This window comes from Tenrec ecaudatus, chromosome 5, assembly GCF_050624435.1.
Source record: "Tenrec ecaudatus isolate mTenEca1 chromosome 5, mTenEca1.hap1, whole genome shotgun sequence".
In the NCBI taxonomy this organism is placed as follows: Eukaryota; Metazoa; Chordata; class Mammalia; order Afrosoricida; family Tenrecidae; genus Tenrec; species Tenrec ecaudatus.
Genome location: NC_134534.1, coordinates 182972532 through 182989778, shown reverse-complemented (window position 1 = coordinate 182989778; position 17247 = coordinate 182972532). Strand labels below are relative to the sequence as shown.

The window sequence follows — 17247 nt, the reverse complement described above, 5'->3', positions numbered from 1 at the left end:
ATACTAATTACTCTTTTTTTTACTAATTACTCTTATAGATATGGAAAGTAATTACTTAGAGATATGAAAGCTCAGCTAAACTGTGGAAATACCTGCAATCATATATCAAATTAGAGGCAGCAACTCAGCCCCAAAGCCCCCACCCTGAAACTAGAGTCTATGTTTTCTAGATTTGGATGGCTCCCAGCAGTCGGAAATCAACAACATTAAGCCTCCTTAAGTCCCCCCGTTTTCTACCACAAACAAGGCTAAACGTTTACTGGAGGCATCTTCTGTCCGGCTTTCGTTCTCTTCAGATTTTGACAGTCGGCTTTTGGAAACCATTTCAACCAAGGTCTGCAGTCAAATTGTTCCCTAGAGAAAATCAGAGATTCGGAGTCATTCTCGAGGACCGAGACAAATTCTGAGACATTGCAGCTGTAGTAAACTGCTCTACCCAAAGCCATTCTGCTTCTCACACCAAAGCTTCCTGAACCCAGGTGCTGAGCAAAGTTCAAGCCTATATTTAGTTAATACTCCCTTGCTTCCAAGATTTGCCTCTTTAGTGAGACCATTCTCTACTGCTAAAGGATGAAGCTTACAATTCCCTGACATTTAAGATCTTTCCTTTCTCTCCTAGAACTCATTCATTCAGTACTGCTTGTTAAGGGCTAAGCTAGCTGCAAGGGCTAAAACTGTGAACAAGACAGGCATGGTTGCTGGGCTCAGGAATTCACAGGCTCATGAGTTGCTATGAATGCTGATGCAAGCAAACTTCATCTTGTTGGGTAATGAAGAAAAACAGATAACTTTCCAGAGAAAGGGATTTTTAAGAAGGGACCTAAGGGTTTCCGGATGGATGAGGCATGACAATAGTCTAGGCAGAGATGCAAAAACTCCTGTCGAAATGGGCAGGTGCCTGTAGAGTCAGAAATGAGATTAGAGGTGGAGGAGCAGCTGAACCAGAAGGCCTTCTAGTCTGTTTTATAAGCCAGACTCTTCCTGGCCTCCGTGTCTTTGTTCAAGTTGTTTTTTTCCCCAAAGATGCACTTTCTGCCTGGAAACACCTATGCTATCAAATGGCATCTTCCTTGAAACATCTCCCTCCTACCTACCACAACTGGGCCAATAGGTGACATCATAAGCAGAAAAAAGCTGAAAGTGGAGGTTTCCATCCTGCTTGGATCCACAACCAATGCTCATGGAGGCAGCAGTCATGAGATCAAACCACGAAATGCATCTGGCCAATCTGCTGCGCAAGACCTCTTTAACGCGTTGGGAAGCAAGGAGGTTACTGGTGGTCTCTAACCGCCAACCTCACGGTTAGCAGTCAACGCACAGCCACTCACTAAGGCACCAGGGCCATTACCGGGGCTGCCCTGGAAAGGGACCCTCTGGGCATCTCACGTTACAGAAACCCCGGTGATGCTGTGAATTTTCCCACAGTGGTGGTACCGGTTCATGGGGCGGACGTCCCTAATAAATGGGAGAATCAGGACAATATATCTATATCCCGCTTGGTTCCCAACGGAACCTCAACGGCAGGGCTAAGGGCCAGGTTGCCAGGACCAAGTCAAGGAGGCAAGGGTAGGTGGTCATCTCATTTGCGTATTCTAACGACCCAAGGCGGTTCCGAGGAAATTATCCAAAGGTTGTACGGAGAAGGAAGCCGAGGTTCGGGGCGCGGAGTCCCAGAGGACAACACGGCGCCGGAGAAGCCCCAGCGACCGTGGCCCCACTCACCCGCCGGGCAGCCGCCTCCACCTCCAGGGCTCGGCTTTCCCGCCAGCCGGGCTCCGACCTCATAGAAAAGCGCCGCGCCGGCGACGTCACGCGTCTGCGCCGGAAGTGGGCGGCCGGGCGGCCAGGCCAGACTAACGCAGGCCCGAGCCGCCGCGGAGTCCCGGGCCAGCCAGGCTGAGAACCGGCCCCAGGGCGGGAGGTGAGCTCGACGAGGACCCTCCGCGGCGCGGGGAGGCGCAGTCCGCCCACTCTCGGTAGGGAACGGCGGCTTGGTGAAGATGGCGGGCCCGGAGCTGCTGCTCGACTCCAACATCCGCCTCTGGGTGGTCCTGCCCATCGTGATCATCACATTTTTCGTGGGCATGATCCGCCACTACGTGTCCATCCTGCTGCAGAGCGACAAGAAGCTCACCCAGGAACAAGTGTCCGACAGGTCAGCGGCCGACTCACGCCCCCCGTGACCTTGGGGGAGGAGGGGGACAAAACTGGGAATTATGCCAGCTTGCCTGGGTTCACATCGCGCCCCCCGCTAACTGGGTTATCCTGGCACGTTTCCTTTGTGTGTTTCACTTTCGTCATCCATAAAATGTGAAAAGCAGACCCTGCCTCACAGCTGGCGTGGGGACTCAAGCAGATGAGGGCTGTAGAAACTTTGGCGCAGGTAACATGCTCAAAAAGATGCTGCTCTTCATATGGTTGGGTGGTCTGTTAATTCCCCAGGCCTACTTTTGGTCGGGAGGAGTGCCTACTGGGCCCAGGTGCTGTGGTTCTTTTAGGCTTTGTAATAGCCACACGTGTTTCAATCTTACCAAACCATTTGTGATCATTTGAGATGATAAGTAGCAAAACAGGTTGCAAACTACCCAACTGTCATAATGGAAATTGTCAGTGTCTCCCGGAGTGGGGATAGTTTCTTCCTCATAGTATTTATCTGCAGAGACAGGTCCCTGGAGATGATTTTAAATAATGCCGAGATTTTTGCTTGCCCCTCCCCAATATTAATAACAAATTTCATTCAATCTGATTTTTTTTCTTTCCAAAGAGCCTGTATTCGTTTTCCTAGGACTGTTGTAACAACGTCCCACTAAGTTAGTGACTGAAAACCAAACATGTATTGCTCAACACGTCTGGAGGCTGGGAGTGTGAACTCTGGCCGTCAGAAGGGGCATGTTCTCACCGCTAGAGTTGCTAGGGGAAAATCCTTCCATGGCTCTCGCTCCTGGTCCTCCCAGGTGCTTCTTGGTGTGCACATCTTCACAGGGTCCTTTTCCTCTTCCTGTGACTTTTATAGGGCACACTCAGATGGGATTAGGACCCACCCTGCTCTGTGTGAACTCATGCTAATTGATAACTTTCCCAAATACTGTATTTCCAGTCTCTTTCACAAGATCCAAAGGTTAGGGCCTCAACTCTATAGGAGAATCTAAGAGACTCCTCTCCTTTATCATCTGTCACTTACAATAAGGAGGCTGGGTAGCAGAGGTTAAATGCTTGGCTGCCAACCAAAAGGTCAGTAGTTTGAACCCACCAGTTGGTTCTGTGGGAGAAAGATGTAGCGTCTACTTCTGTAAAGATTCCTGTCCACCCACTACCGTCAAGCTGATTGGGACTTATCAGCGCCCAGAAAGATTTCCATACAGTCACTGCCAGAGTGGATTCCATCTCACAGTGACGTGATAGGACAGAGTACAACTGCTCCAGGAGGGTTTCTGGCACTAAATACTTCTGGTCGTGGGCAGCCTCGTGGTTCGCCCAAGGAGTGGCTTGTGGGTTTGAACTTCTGGCCTTGTGGTTAGCAATCCAGCGCTTCACCCACTGCACCTCCAGGAACCCTTATGCAAAGATGATAGCCATGGAAACCCGATGGTTTCTACTTTGTTCTAAAGGGTTAATCAACTCAATGGCCATAGGTTTTTTGTGTTCGTTTTTTGTTTGTTTTAATCATTTTATTGGGGGCTAATGCAACTCTTATCACAATCCATACATACATCCATTGTGTCAAGAACATTTGTACATTTGTTGCCATCATCACTCTCAAAACATTTGCCTTCTACTTGAGCCCTTAATATCTGCTGCTCATTTCCCCCATCCCCAATCCCCCCTACCTCATGAGGCCTTCATCATTCATAAATTATTATTATTTTGTGTGTGTTGGTTTTTAATTCCCCATTTTAGCAAAAAGCAAGCATCAGCTCAATTTAACTCAAAGTTTAAAATGTTACTTTGTTTTTATTGTATTTAATGGTTACCCTATTTGCAGCAAGTAATACCGGTTTACATTGGCTGGTAATTTAATAATTCCTTTGAAAATGGACAAGACTACAAAAAAAGTATATAAAAATATTAATAATAGTTCATGTTCTAGAGGAATAAAACAAAGATTCTAACCATGGGTGCTTGAGAAATTCTACTTTATTATTTTCAGTGTGTCTCCCTATATCCCCAGATAACCTAAAAAGATTAATAACCAATATTTATTAAGCAGATTACCATATATCGTCTCGCGTATAAGCTGAGGTTTTCAGCAGTTGTGTGGTAAAATTAGGTGCCTCTGCTGATAGTCGGGTCGGCTCATACTTGAGTATATATGGTACTAGAAAACAGTTTACCATGTATCGTCGAGTATAAACCGAGGTTTTCAGCACATTTTTTCCACTCCTTTCAGCATATTTTTATGCTGTTATCGGCTTAATAACATCCAAAAGTAGTGTAGAACATGGGACAGTTCTTTTTATTGCATGGCCCTGCCCAGCATTGAGTGGTGTCCCAGCCTGATCCTTCACAAATGACTGTTACATGAGTCACCTGCACCCCATCTTTTTGACCTTCAAAAGAAGTACTGTTTCCATCAGGTCCACTAGAGATGGCAGTACAGCCCCCGTGGAGAACCACTGTTTGAGATAAAACACCCCATCTCTGCCATCATTTCACCATCCCTTAAGTAGGTGTCAGGGTCACATGATATCTGAACCTGCAAGCTCTGACAAGGTGTGGCTTTTCCCTAACTAGGACATCATTTCAACTCAGGCATATCCTTGCAGGTGATTCTGAGCTAGTCCAAGGCAAAATATTCCTCCCTCTAATTATAGTCTAAATTTCCATTATCCTGAATGATCACAACTGGGACGTTTGTTTTCTTAAATTAGAATTGGTTTTTAAAAAATTAATGTATTAAGCCAAATCTAAAAACAAATGTGAGACTACATTAGAGAATTAAACAAAAATAACTTGCTGCCCATGTGCAGATGCTGACTCGGTGACCGTCTAGGACGGTAGAAGTGCCCTGTGCATCTCTGAGAAGGTCACTGTACAGGAGCAGAAAGCCCCACCTTTCTCTGGAGGAGCAGCTGGTGGCTTCAAACTGCTGACCTTGTAGACTGCAGTCCAGTGCGTAAATAGAATGTATGTAAAAACATAGTTTCAAACTTGGAAAATGTACTGGCCCCTTAGGAAAAACAGTATAGAACTTGGGTTTGAAAAAGATACTGCCTTTAAATGCTAACATTCCAAAACTTCTGGTTTTAAATATCAAATACAAAATAGCTTTCTTTTTTATGCTCAATGAAGGATTTATTTTAATTATATGTGGAAATGAAGATGAAACTTTCATCTTTTGCAGAATTTTCCAGCTTCAGAGAATACCTTTATGAATTCCAGTTTAAGAGCATTTGGTATCTACAGGATAATTGAAGGAGGTCCCTATTCGGGGTCTTGAAGTGTGTCGGTTACAGTTCTCAATCCCAGTTTCACAGAATCGCTGGCGTGTAAAGGAGGACTTCCAGCTGAATCTCGTGCTACGATTCTTACTTCTTCAGGGTACAGACCAGGAAAGAGACTGCTGGCAGGACAGGGTTTCTGCCCTGCCAGCTGTTTGCGGAAGCACCATACCCCTTCCTAGGTGGCTGAAGTTTGACTGCCCCACAAACAGTGTGTGAGGTCCCGGTCTCTGTGCCCTCCCAGCATTTGAGATTCTGCTTGTTGGGGGGTTTCTGAACTGTGCTCTCAGTGCTGGTGCGAGATGGGATCTCCTTGTTTGGATTTGCCTCTCTCAGATGGCTAGTGATCACGAGCATTTCTTCATACATATGTTTCTTCATACATTTGTTGGCTGCCTGGATGTCTGTTTGTACGAACTCTCCGTTCATGTCTTCTGCCCAGTTTTTAATTGAATTATTCATTTTTTCTTGTTGAGTTGTTGCAGTTTTCTGTAGACTTGAGTCCCTTGCCCAGTGTATCAATGCCAAAATTTTTTCTCCAATCTTGTGGATTCTCTTTTTACGCTTTTGGTGAAGTCTTTCGGTGCACATAAAACCAAAAACCAAACTCACTGCCATAAGTGTCTTAATTTTAGGAGGCTCCGGTTCTCTGTTTCGTCTGCTTCGTATGTGTTTTTCGTTGTCTGAGAGTGTGCGTATGCCTTGTTTTAAGGTCCGTGGGTTTATCCCCATCTTCTCATTGGTGATCTTTAGAGTTCTGGGGTTTCATTGAGGTCTTTCGTCTGTCTTGAGTTGGTTTTCGCATATGGAGTGACACTGTGGGTCCTATTTCATTCTTCTCTGCAAATGGAAACCGATCTTGTCAGTGACACATGTTGAAGAGACTCCCCCCATTTATTTTGGTCCTTTTTCAAAACTCTTGATCTGTCGGTGTATGGATGTATTTCTCAGTTCTCTGTTCAGCACTGGTCCTATAGATTGATCTACAATTTGTCATCCCAGTACCAGGTTCTTTTGACTACTGCCTCCTATTTTGTTCTCTGCGTATCCCAGGTCTCTTTCTTCTCTACATAAGGTCGGTTATTAATCGTACCATTACTTTAAAGACTGGTGCTGAGACGTAGGTCAGAATTGCATTACATTTATGGGTTGATTTGTTGCACACTGTGACATTGTCACAATGTTAAGTTTTCCTGTTGTGAACATGAAATAGGAAATGGTCTTTATGTAGGTGTCCTTCGGTCTCTTTTAGTAGTGTTTTGATTTTGTAGTTTTCTTTATACAAGTCTTTTGCTTCTCTGATTAGGTTGATTCCCAAGTATTTCATCTTTTGTGTGGCTATTGTAAATGTTATTATTTTCTTGATTTCTTTGGGAAAGATATCTTCATTAGTATACAGGAATCCAATTTTTGTTGTTTAACTAAAAGTTAATTTTATTTGTATCTCACAATACACACAAAAATCGTGTTTTTGTTTGTTTGTTTGTTTTCTGTTTTTTGACCACTCCTCCACCCCAAAAACTATTCTCTTTTTGAGAGAAAGGGGGAACAGGTCTTGCATGTTGTGCTGTTAGAAAACATCCAGAAAAAAAAAATTAAAAAAAAAAGAAAACATCCAGAAAACATGGCAGCACCAGCTCTCCGGGAGAAGGGGTACGAGTAAGAGAAAAACGATACAAAGAGGCTGTGCTCTGCCTTTCTCTGTCTGGTCGAGTCATTCCTGGCCGAGTGGGCACCATTATAGGACTGGCTGGGGACCCAGGCATCATTGGCATGTGCCCCCCATGGGTGGCCTCCTTCCAGGAGGAGGAGGGCCCATCATTGGCATCATGGGTGGGCACCCCATGTGGGGTGCTCGCATCATACCAGGGGGAGGAGGACCCAGGAGGCTGGGGGAGGCAGGATCATGGCCCCTGCTGGAGGAGGAGCAGAGAATGGGGTAGGAGCTATCCTTCCTTGTTGAAATGCAGCCGTTGGTTTGTCAGTCAGGCTCTGAGCCTGCTCGTCCATCCATTTCTGATAGTGGTCTTTCACACTCTCTTTGTGTTTCCCAACACTGCAGTGTGTCTTTCTCACAGACGGTGAGTCGTGTTGCTCAACCGACTGTTTGCTACTCCCAGATCTGATTTTATTGATATAATTTGTGTAACATACAATTCAATATTTTAAATACCGCATATACTCATGTATAAGCCAAGTTTTTCAGCACATTTTTAATGCCATTTTGTGGTAAAATTAGGTGCCGTGGCTCATATTCGGGTTGTCTTATACTCGAGTATATATGGTATATTAAAAACTTGTACAATCAATTTTAGATCATTTTCTTTATTGTTGTATCCATTATAAGATCCTCATTCCCAACGTTGGGCCTCCAACCTCCCATGTCATAATCCTGAGGACCTACTACTCTAGTTACTGCCTTCATAGATTTACCTGACCTGAATTTCATCTACAGAAAAATCATATCCAAAAAATGCCAGGAAAACAGCCCCAAAATGCAGGAAATAATAAGAACTCTTCTCAGAAAAACCTCAATCCAAAAGAAAGCAGTAAATAATTGAAATGAGAAAAATTTTAAATGGGTGACAAGGAAAAACAAATGATCGTATGTTAAATTTTAACCTAACTATATCTGTAGTGATTCACTTTCAGGACAAGACTATTTACATCCCTAATCAGTGATCTGAGGGAGTTCAGTGGAGGCTTACTCCGCAGGGAGAAAAACAAACTCACCCCCACCACCGAGTCAATTCTGAGTCATGAGGACCGTGTAGGACAGACTGCCCCTGTGGGTTTTTGAGACGGTTAGTATTTATGGGAGTAGAAAAAACCTTATCTTTCTTCCAAGGAATTAGTGATTTCAAACTGCTAACTCTCTGGTTAGCAGCCCAGCGCACTGCCCACTATGCAACCAGGATTCCCCTCAATCTGCATGGGGATTCTGCAAATGGATTTGGGCTTTCACTGTCCTCTTAACCTTCTGTAAACCAGGAGCTCAGAACGTAAACTCTAATACAATTCCTCTTCTGATCTTAGATTTTATAGTTTACAATTCTTGGATCACACTGGCTGGTTTGCCCCTTCCATGTAGACTTCTTTTGCTCACTCTCATTCATGTTACCTAGTGGTTCCTAGTATTCATATAGATGCTCAAGAAATACTTGTCCACTGTGAGAATGAGCCTTCCATCCCAAGCAGGAATGGAAGCATTGAGAGCTCAAGTTACTTGCCCAAGGTTACAGAGCAAATAAGTGGCAGAATCGGGATTTGAACCTGTCTGTCCAGAGCTTAAATTTTTAACCTTTATTTAAGACCCAAGGAGCCCAGTTGGAGTAATGATTACGCACTTGACTGCTAACTATAAGGTTAGTGGTTTGAACCATCTAGCAGCTCTGTGGAAGAAAGACCTTGGTGACCCGCTTCCAAAAGTTATAGCTGAAAAAAACACTACAGGCAGTTCCACTGTCACTTGGGGTTGTCATGAATCAGAATCAACGATCACTCTCTAGACTTGGGAGTTCCCAATAACGCAGACACTTACCGGTAAGTTCTTTAGTTACTAAGCAGAAAGTTTAGTGGTTCAGACTTACCCAGAGGCACTTTGGAAGAAAGGACTGGCTGTCTGCTTCGGAAAAGTCCCAGCCTTGAACTTGTGACGGAGGGCGGTTCTGCTCTGAAGTGTACAGGGTGCTGTCAGTCAGAAGTGACTCAACAGAAATTGGCATTTTAGACCGAGTGCTGCCTACACTGCGTGGTGAAGGATGAGTTTTCATCTGCTTGGGTTATTTCCAGGCTGTCACAGAATAAAAATAATGCTGTTGTGAGATTTTTCATCACATACTTGGATGTCATGAAAATGTCAGATGGTTGGAAGGGGGGTGGGGAGGGAGTGCAAAGAAATGAGCTGATACCAAGGGCTCAAGTGGAGAGCAAGTGTTTTGAGAATGATGAGGGCAACGAATGTTCAGATGTGCTTGACACGGCGGATGTATGTATGGATTGTGGTAAGAGTTGTACAAGCCCCCAATAAAATGATTTTAAAAAAGAAAATGTCAGATGGCTATAAAATTGTATCCATCCCTACTCTCAAGGTCTGTAATTATCTCATTAGAAACCAGCAATGATGCATCGGTCACCCCTCATCGTAGCTCTGGACTAGCCCAAGGCACAGAACTTATTACATGTCAGCTCTGGAGCCCCGAGTATGGAGGCTTCACTGTGAAGGACAGCAGAGCAGGCTGGGAAGACTAGATACAATCCCACAAGGGCCCCAGGCTTCAGGGCTTCACCGCAGGGCGGTGGGGCGACAAGGGTGTTCTGCATAATGGAAGAGTTGGTAACAGAGAGGGCCTGCCGAGCATCTGGAGAAGCTAGAATACGTGCAGGGTGATGCGGCCCTAGAGCAGGTGGCTTGTGCTGAGCGGAGAGGCAGCAGCAAGTCCTTGGGTTTGTTCCTCTCAGCTCCTGGTTTCACTTTTCAGAAGGGTGTCCATTCATCAAGTTTGGGGATTTCCCCTCTTAAAACAACTTCAGAAAACTTAGAATTTAGGATTTTGATCGCTGTTATGTTTGGGTATGTGAACCTTAGCAATACCCACCTGTTGTATAGCATTTTGTGATTGATTATGTCCTTCTAATATTACCAGGCCATTTAATTTACTCAAGAAATATTTATCAAGAGCTTATTAACCGTGTGAATCCTGGGTGAATTTTCAGTCTGTTGTCTTTCAAGTCCTGTACTCTGCTTTGTGGGTTTTCAGAATTTCCTTCTTTCATTCTCCTTCTTCCCGTCCATCCCCAAATCTCCCCAGCAATCTCCACCTACAGCTCTCTTCACTCTGGGAAAGGCCCTTCTCGGCTAATCATAAAGGAAGAAAGAGCTGAGTGTCATGTCCCACATGTACCTCCTGCAGAAATCTGTAGAAATACGGCCACTCAGGAAGGACTCGTCCGGAGAGAAAGAAAGACGTACTCTGGAGAAGCTGATGGTTGGGTTTCAATGTGCTGCATTGTTTTACAGATACTTGTACTTTGGAAAGTTTCCACCCAGGGCTGTTGCCAACCAGGCCTTCTCTTGTGTTTAAATGGGTCTCCTACGCAATTCTCTCATTTTCTTCTACGGTTTCACTTTTTAAATCTCATTGTCTTGGTTGTATTTTTCAGTCAAGTCCTCATTCGAAGCAGAGTCCTCAGGGAAAATGGAAAATACATTCCCAAACAGGTACCCATCTACCTTTTATTGGAAGTTCCACCAGTCCGTGTGGAGGGCTGGAGCTCCGGAGGTTTCCTCAGGGGACCCCTGGGGAAAGCTAGAGAAGGGCGGCTCGGTAATGAAGCCTCGCCCAGGGGTCTGCTGTCACGGTGTCCCCGGGCCTCTGGGGACCGAGCTACAGTGTCAGGTCAGCTGCCAAGTGACCGGACAGTCCCGAGCCGAACAGCAGAATCCAGGGCCTTCTGACTGACCCTCAGGGGAGTACTGCGACAGTTTGTTGGTTCTAAGACCCAAAAGGGTTTGTGTTGTTTTTTTCTCCTAGTCCTTCTTGACACGAAAATATTACTTCAACAACCCAGAGGATGGATTTTTCAAAAAAACTAAAAGGAAGGTAGTTTCCCCTTCTCCTATGACGGGTATGTTGATTCCCGTTGGTCTCTTAGCTTTGAGGATGATTTTAACACGGGTTCATCATGGTGGTGGTGGTGGTGGTTGTTTTTGAGTTGGGGGCCGGGGGGCGAATAAGCAAAGGGGTATCTATAAATAGTAAACCTAAGGGACTCTTAGAAGCATCTGGTACACGGATCTCTAGACCTGAAATTCTCTTTTTCAAATGAATCATTTGGGAGGCCCAGTGTATAAAAGGGGCTCTCTGGTGAGGAGGTGGGAAGCCAGAGCCGAGGCTCTCCCTCAGTCGCTCTGGCTCTGGGGCCCCGGGGAGCACAGGGAGGAAAGCATGCATCCATCTCTCTCTCTCTCTCTCTCTCTCTCTCTCTCTCTCTCTCTCTCTCACACACACACACACACACACACACACACACACACACACACACACACACACACACTTTAAGCCCATTCAGAAGAAGTACTGAAGTGAATTTTACCATGTCTCTGAGAAAACCTGCGGGAAATGAAAGACCGACAAGTATATGAATAGTGCTTGATCTCACTGGTAGTCCATGGAATGCAAATTACAGACGACCTGTGGTAGCTAGCCCATTTAGTTGACAGAGACCAACGTCATTGGCCCAAGCCCCTCACTGTTCAGTCGAGTGCCAGGAGTGGCCTGGTTAAAGGACTTCCGACAGTGTACCCTTGACCCAGAAATGCCACCCCCAGGGATCTCTTACAGAAACACCCGAACATGCAGGAATGTACATAGAAGGTAGTATCGGCTGCATTGTTTAAGGACATTCCCCCCCCCCCCAAAAAAAAAAAAGTACGTAAATGGGGAACAACTGTAGGTCCACCCAGCGTGAATGTTGGCACCAGCCAGCAGCATCCTATGCGGCATTGATAAGAATGAGAGAAATTTTACCCAGCAGGACCATAGATCGCATCCATGATGACTTTAGACATCAAGCAGCAGAAGAGGAGGCTTAGTGTATGTACACAAGTGGGAGGCTTTGTGTCCAATACTGTCAAACCTGTCTGAGCCAATGCGGTTCCAATGATCAAATCACTGGGACTGTTAGGGAAGCTGGGCCGCAGGGTTTGTGTGCCCAGTGAAAGCCCGCGGTCTCTCGTGCTCTTGTTTTAGATCCCACGATGCTCACAGACATGATGAAGGGGAATGTAACCAACGTCCTCCCCATGATCCTGATCGGGGGCTGGATCAACATGACATTCTCGGGATTTGTCACAAGTGAGTGCCAGGCCCAGCAGGCCTCACCGTGTTCCCTCTGCTCCTTGCCTCTGCCCCTCTCCAGAGAAACCCAAATAGTACCCAGTCACTAGCACCCTGTCCTGTGGCCCTCGTGCAAACAACCTCTGAACCAAAAACAATTTAAGGTGCTGTGACTTTTAGGGTTCTCCTATCTGCAGCCAACCTGGCATCCAAAACTCAAATTCACTGCCATCAGGTGGGTTCCGACTCAGAGTGACCCTGTAGGACAAGCTAGAGCTGTCCTTATGGGTTTCTGGAACTAACTGCGGGAGAGTGGGACCCAGGGAAGCTTATTTAAGTCACAAATTTCCTTGTGAAAATCACTTCCTAAGAGCTCCATGGAGCAGAGTCCCACCTTCATATGGAAAGGTGGGACGCCTGCACGCGCCAGCCCCCCTCAAACGAGAGAAGCAGGAGGGTTGTGAACTTGTTCTTTCTCTTCCACAGCCAAGGTTCCATTCCCACTGACCTTGCGTTTTAAGCCCATGCTCCAGCAGGGGATCGAACTTCTTACATTAGATGCATCTTGGTAAGAGTTTTCTTTTATTTAATAAAAATGCAAGCCAAACGTAAAACCTGTTATACTTCACAAGTGTGTGCTATTTTCACTGCATTATGAAATGACTGTCTCGAAAACCACAGTGTCAAAAAGCAAGTTAAAGCAAAACTTACATTCCTTGATACAAGGAAGCCCTCCAGTTGTGGGCCCCCTTCCTAGGACGGGGTGCAGGGAATGTGGGCCCGAGCCACGTTAGCAGACTGCTCCGCAGCATGCAGGTCTCCCGTTGTGCGTTGGGCAGACAGAAAGCCTGCCCCGGGTGATTTCTGTGTGTTGGGGTGCTGGGAACCCTGGAGCTGCATTCACTTCTGAAATAACTACCTGTGTGGTTTCCGCTCTTTCTTTGCTAGGGTGAGTTCTGCATCCTGGTACTTCCTCAATGTGTTTGGGCTTCGGAGTATTTACTCTCTGATCCTGGGCCAGGATAACGGTAAGCGGCATGTCCGATGTACGAACCGAGAACCACGTGTCCTCAAAGGATGAGTCATCCGTGCCAGGGCCACAAACGCACGGCCGTGCTATTGCTCAGCCCGTCTAATACAGCGCCTTGTTCTCCAAGTTCCGTCCTACATTTCTGAGAGTCCCACAGATCCCAGAGGTCCATCTGCAGGTCTGGCTCCTCCCGTGTAATCACTGAGGAACATGGGGTTCCAGGTCAGACTTCACCATGTGCGGGCTGCAGCAGCCACGGTGGGAGCCCAGGACCGGAACAAAGGAGGCCTGGCTTCATCAGTGAGCGCATGGACTGAAGGAGGAGGCCCCCGCTTCGCCTGGTCATGAGGCTATTTAGAACCCTCACCTCCAGGCCAGAGGAGAAGCTCGCCAGAACCAAGCAGAGCCGGTCTGCGCGCTTAGTGGGTGGCTTTGACCTTCAGTTAATTAGCCCCTGCACACCTCCTGTTTCTCTCCCAAACAGCTGGTGGGCCGGGCCCACCGAGCTGTGCTGAGCGGTCTAGTGCCTGTCCCACTCTGCCACCGGGCGGGGCTCCAGATTGGGGAAGGGGCCGGAGTGTAGCAGTGGCTGGTGGCGGTGACTTGTTCATTGAGGTGCACCGCTGAAAGGGAACTAGCTCGAGAGCACGATTTGGTTCTCTTCTCTGCCCCTGTCATCCCCACTGTTGAGGGAGTCCGTGGCTTTCCTGGGGTCACAGCCAGGCGGTGGCAGGGCCAGTCCGGGAACTTGCCTTCTGGTTGTCCAGGCCCCCTCGGAGGGCCCCGTGAGTGTCCGTGAGGGATTGTTTTTCTCGGAGGGTGCGTAGATCCGGCCTTTGCTGAGCACTGGTGCTCACGTGCCCGTGTCTGTCCTGCAGCTGCAGACCAGTCCCGAATGATGCAGGAGCAGATGACCGGCGCAGCCATGGCCATGCCCGCGGACACCAACAAGGCTTTCAAGGTACACTGGGCTCCCGCGTCAGAGCTCTCCCGCATCAGAGCAGGGTCTGGGAGTTGCCTCCGCTCAGTTACCGTGACAACGGCCTCTCCTAGGGCGAGCTGGTGTGGCTCTGGCCTGGGGATTTGAGTGTGGCTGACTCTTGTAAGACGTAGACAGGTGTTCTTGGCACTTACCCTGATTTCCAGGTGCTCGCCCATATTGAACGCAGTCCCGTGCAGTCAGAAGTGCCAGGGAAACATTTGGAAGATGTTTAACTCTTTTGGACCCTGTGGACATCAGATATAAATTATATATTTTTTTAAATCAACACTTAGAGCCTTCCCATCAAATGTGTTTGGGATTTGTAAAATCCAGTGTCATTTTTTGGACAAATCTGACTTAAATTTTCATGATTAAAATAACCAACAAATGAGAGATAGCTGGAAACCACCTCAGCCCTCCTCACTGGTGGACGGGAGCTCTCCTCCCACGCTCCAGAGCAACACTTCCCTTCCGTCCTGAGCTGATGTTCTGGCCAGGGCAGGTAGGCAAGGAAAATCAGTGACAATCTGTCTGAGGATTGGCGTTCCATGAAATGGAGTATGATGTGACTCTATCATGACATCCTTACCAAACCATCCATCCAATGGTGGCCCCGCCGGAGCTGACAGAGCTGCAGTGGTCACAGCCAGCCCCTCTCTGTGCCCCTGGGCATTCATGAATGTCAGACGTATATTGCTAAGGCACAAAATAATTGGATAGTCAAAAAATGTTAAAGCTGTTACTGTTGGTGCCCAATGTCAGATAGCGACGAGGTCGTGTGAGCTATCGAATTCTTCTCGTGGTGAAATCGAGAATATCACATTACTAGGTTGTCACAAACTGTAATGAAATGCCATTATGTATTTAGGCATCAGGTAGAAGGGAATGTCCTCATGCCCTTCGAAGGTGGGTCTGGCCGTTTGCGTCACGGCATCTTTAGGCCTTCAGGACTTGACCAGAGACCGAGTGTCCAGGTGAAGGGTTCAGACTCCCCACCCTCACTGGTCCCAGAACTAACGAAGTGCTCAGTGGGCGTGAGCTCACAACTGAGAAGCAGCGTATGGGCACTGCGGTACACCCGCTAACTAATGGGTGTTTAGAGTCGAGCCTAAAGCGCAGACATCATCTTCATTAGTGACCAGCTCAAATGATTTGCCCTCCCATAGCCTTCGTCTGCTTACCTTTGAATTGGCTGGTGGGGGATGCAGGGGTGCAGCATTCCCTGCCTAGGATCAGATGAGTGGAGACCAGGAAAGGGCTGGACCCAGCTCCCGGCCCAGAGCACGTGCTCACTCGAGCACAGGTGCCCAGCCAGTACCAAGCCCACTCCCCACCCTGGTGTCCTCTCCCTTTGCAGACAGAGTGGGAAGCTCTGGAGCTGACGGATCACCAGTGGGCACTGGATGATGTGGAAGAGGAACTCATGGCCAAAGACCTCCACTTCGAAGGCATGTTCAAGAAGGAACTGCACACCTCTATCTTTTGAAGAGCCACCAGGGCTCAGCCTCGCACACTCAGAGCACTGCTTCCCTTGTAACTTTGGTGTGAGCGGAGGGAGCCTCTCCGAATAAAAAGGAGGAGCGTGAGTTGGCGGGTGCGCAGCAAGGTCATTCTTGTCTGAACCAGGCCCCGTGTGCTTGGCACTAGAGGGTGGGAGAAGCATGTGCCGAGCAGGGAGCGCAGTCGTTACATGCTTGGTCTTTCCCTCGGGGGGCTCCAGGAATGGAGTCCAAGAAAGGGGCACACCCAAGCGGGGGATCTTATAGTGGTAGGTCAAAAGTTGGCACGAATTCCAACTTTGAAAAAAGCATTGTCCATTCTAAGTCTTTACCCGGTACAGTGAGCCCAGCTTCCAACCACGGGACACTCCTTTTCTAGGGACCCAAACACTCTGGTTTAACAGTTAATTGTGCGTATGTGTGTGTGTGCGTATTTTATAACTCTCCTTACAGAAGTAGTGCGTCCGTGATCCTGAAAGCTGAAAACCTAGGTGAGCAAACGGCATCGCCCTCCCTGTGTTGTTCACCCTCCGCCCACAGAATGAGAGAGCAAGAGAGTCAGCATTTCACTCAAATGACCCCAGGCCAGCACAGACTTAGCAAACTTCCTTCGTTTCTGAATACGATGTCCAGAGAAAGTTGGGGACCCAGAGACACTGCCAGGCTCTCCAATGCTTTTGGGATATCACAGCCCGGTCAGGCAACGTAAACTCATGATCTATGGTACAGAATGTGCCGTGTCCATGAAAACCTATCAGCTCCGTGAACTCAGACCCCATTTCCCAGCCATGGATCAGAGAGGGTCTGCACGGCCTTGCGAGACTGAGGAGGGGACAATTGCTTGCTGGCTGGCAGATAGGGTTTCCTGGGAATGATTGTACCAAGAGGGGAATGTAATTTGCATATTGAGCTCTGTAATCAAGAACAAATGACTCTTGACTCTACTGATTAAACCGTCCTGTTTCTCCTCTCTACCTGTCCAAGTGTTGCCTCTCTGGGTCGGTAACAACCTCTGCCAACTGTTCTGTCTGCCGTGGACTGGGGATGGACAGAGCTCCGGGCCTGCCCACAGAGAACACTGAGAGACACACCAGGTCTGTGCTGCAGAAGCGCTTTGGGTCATGGAGCTGCCCTTCCGCTCAACTGGCATACAGATGGCCTCGTGGTCCAGGGCACTGGCCCACCCTCCATGCCTAACCATAGTGAACAGTGGGCCCACGTTACCAAACCAACATTAAAGACAATTCTAATAACTGCTTATGTGGAATATTCGAGGCGCCCCATGCCAGGAATGGCTGGGTGGAGGCAGGTTCTTGGGAGAACTTACTTTTGACCTGTGCCTTGATGGGGCTCTGCAGTAGAAGAGGGCAACGCAAGCAGAGGAAGGGCCTCGGGTTCAAGGGCCCACGGGTGGGGGGGGGGGGGCGACGGGTGCACTGGAGGAGGATGGTGAACAGTC

At 47.7% G+C, this 17247-nt stretch overlaps 2 protein-coding genes across 4 annotated transcripts in view; one reads left to right on the top strand and one right to left on the bottom strand.

The window, feature by feature from the left end:
* Positions 1-1793, bottom strand: part of FANCD2 (FA complementation group D2) — a 66913-nt gene extending 65120 nt beyond the window's left edge. For both annotated transcript variants that reach the window (XM_075550454.1, XM_075550455.1), the window contains exons 1-2: positions 1723-1793; positions 261-354 (exon numbers count right to left, since the gene is read on the bottom strand). In XM_075550454.1, the coding sequence (XP_075406569.1) occupies positions 261-324 (64 nt within the window). In that variant the 5' untranslated portion in view covers positions 325-354; positions 1723-1793. The remainder of the gene's footprint in view (positions 1-260; positions 355-1722) is intronic.
* A 14-nt stretch (positions 1794-1807) lies between these two features.
* EMC3 (ER membrane protein complex subunit 3) lies at positions 1808-17041 on the top strand. 2 transcript variants are annotated; one of them, XM_075550457.1, is made up of 10 exons: positions 1808-2155; positions 10602-10659; positions 10973-11066; positions 12191-12295; positions 12764-12845; positions 13226-13305; positions 14186-14268; positions 15647-15737; positions 16242-16279; positions 16773-17041. In XM_075550457.1, the coding sequence occupies exons 1-9, from the start codon at positions 2001-2003 to the stop codon at positions 16256-16258; spliced, it is 765 nt and encodes a 254-aa protein (XP_075406572.1). In that variant the 5' UTR covers positions 1808-2000; the 3' UTR covers positions 16259-16279; positions 16773-17041. The 2 variants fall into 2 exon arrangements, with proteins under 2 accessions (XP_075406572.1, XP_075406571.1); XM_075550456.1 differs by having other exon boundaries at positions 1809-2155; positions 15647-16279.
* The last annotated feature ends 206 nt before the right edge of the window (positions 17042-17247 follow it).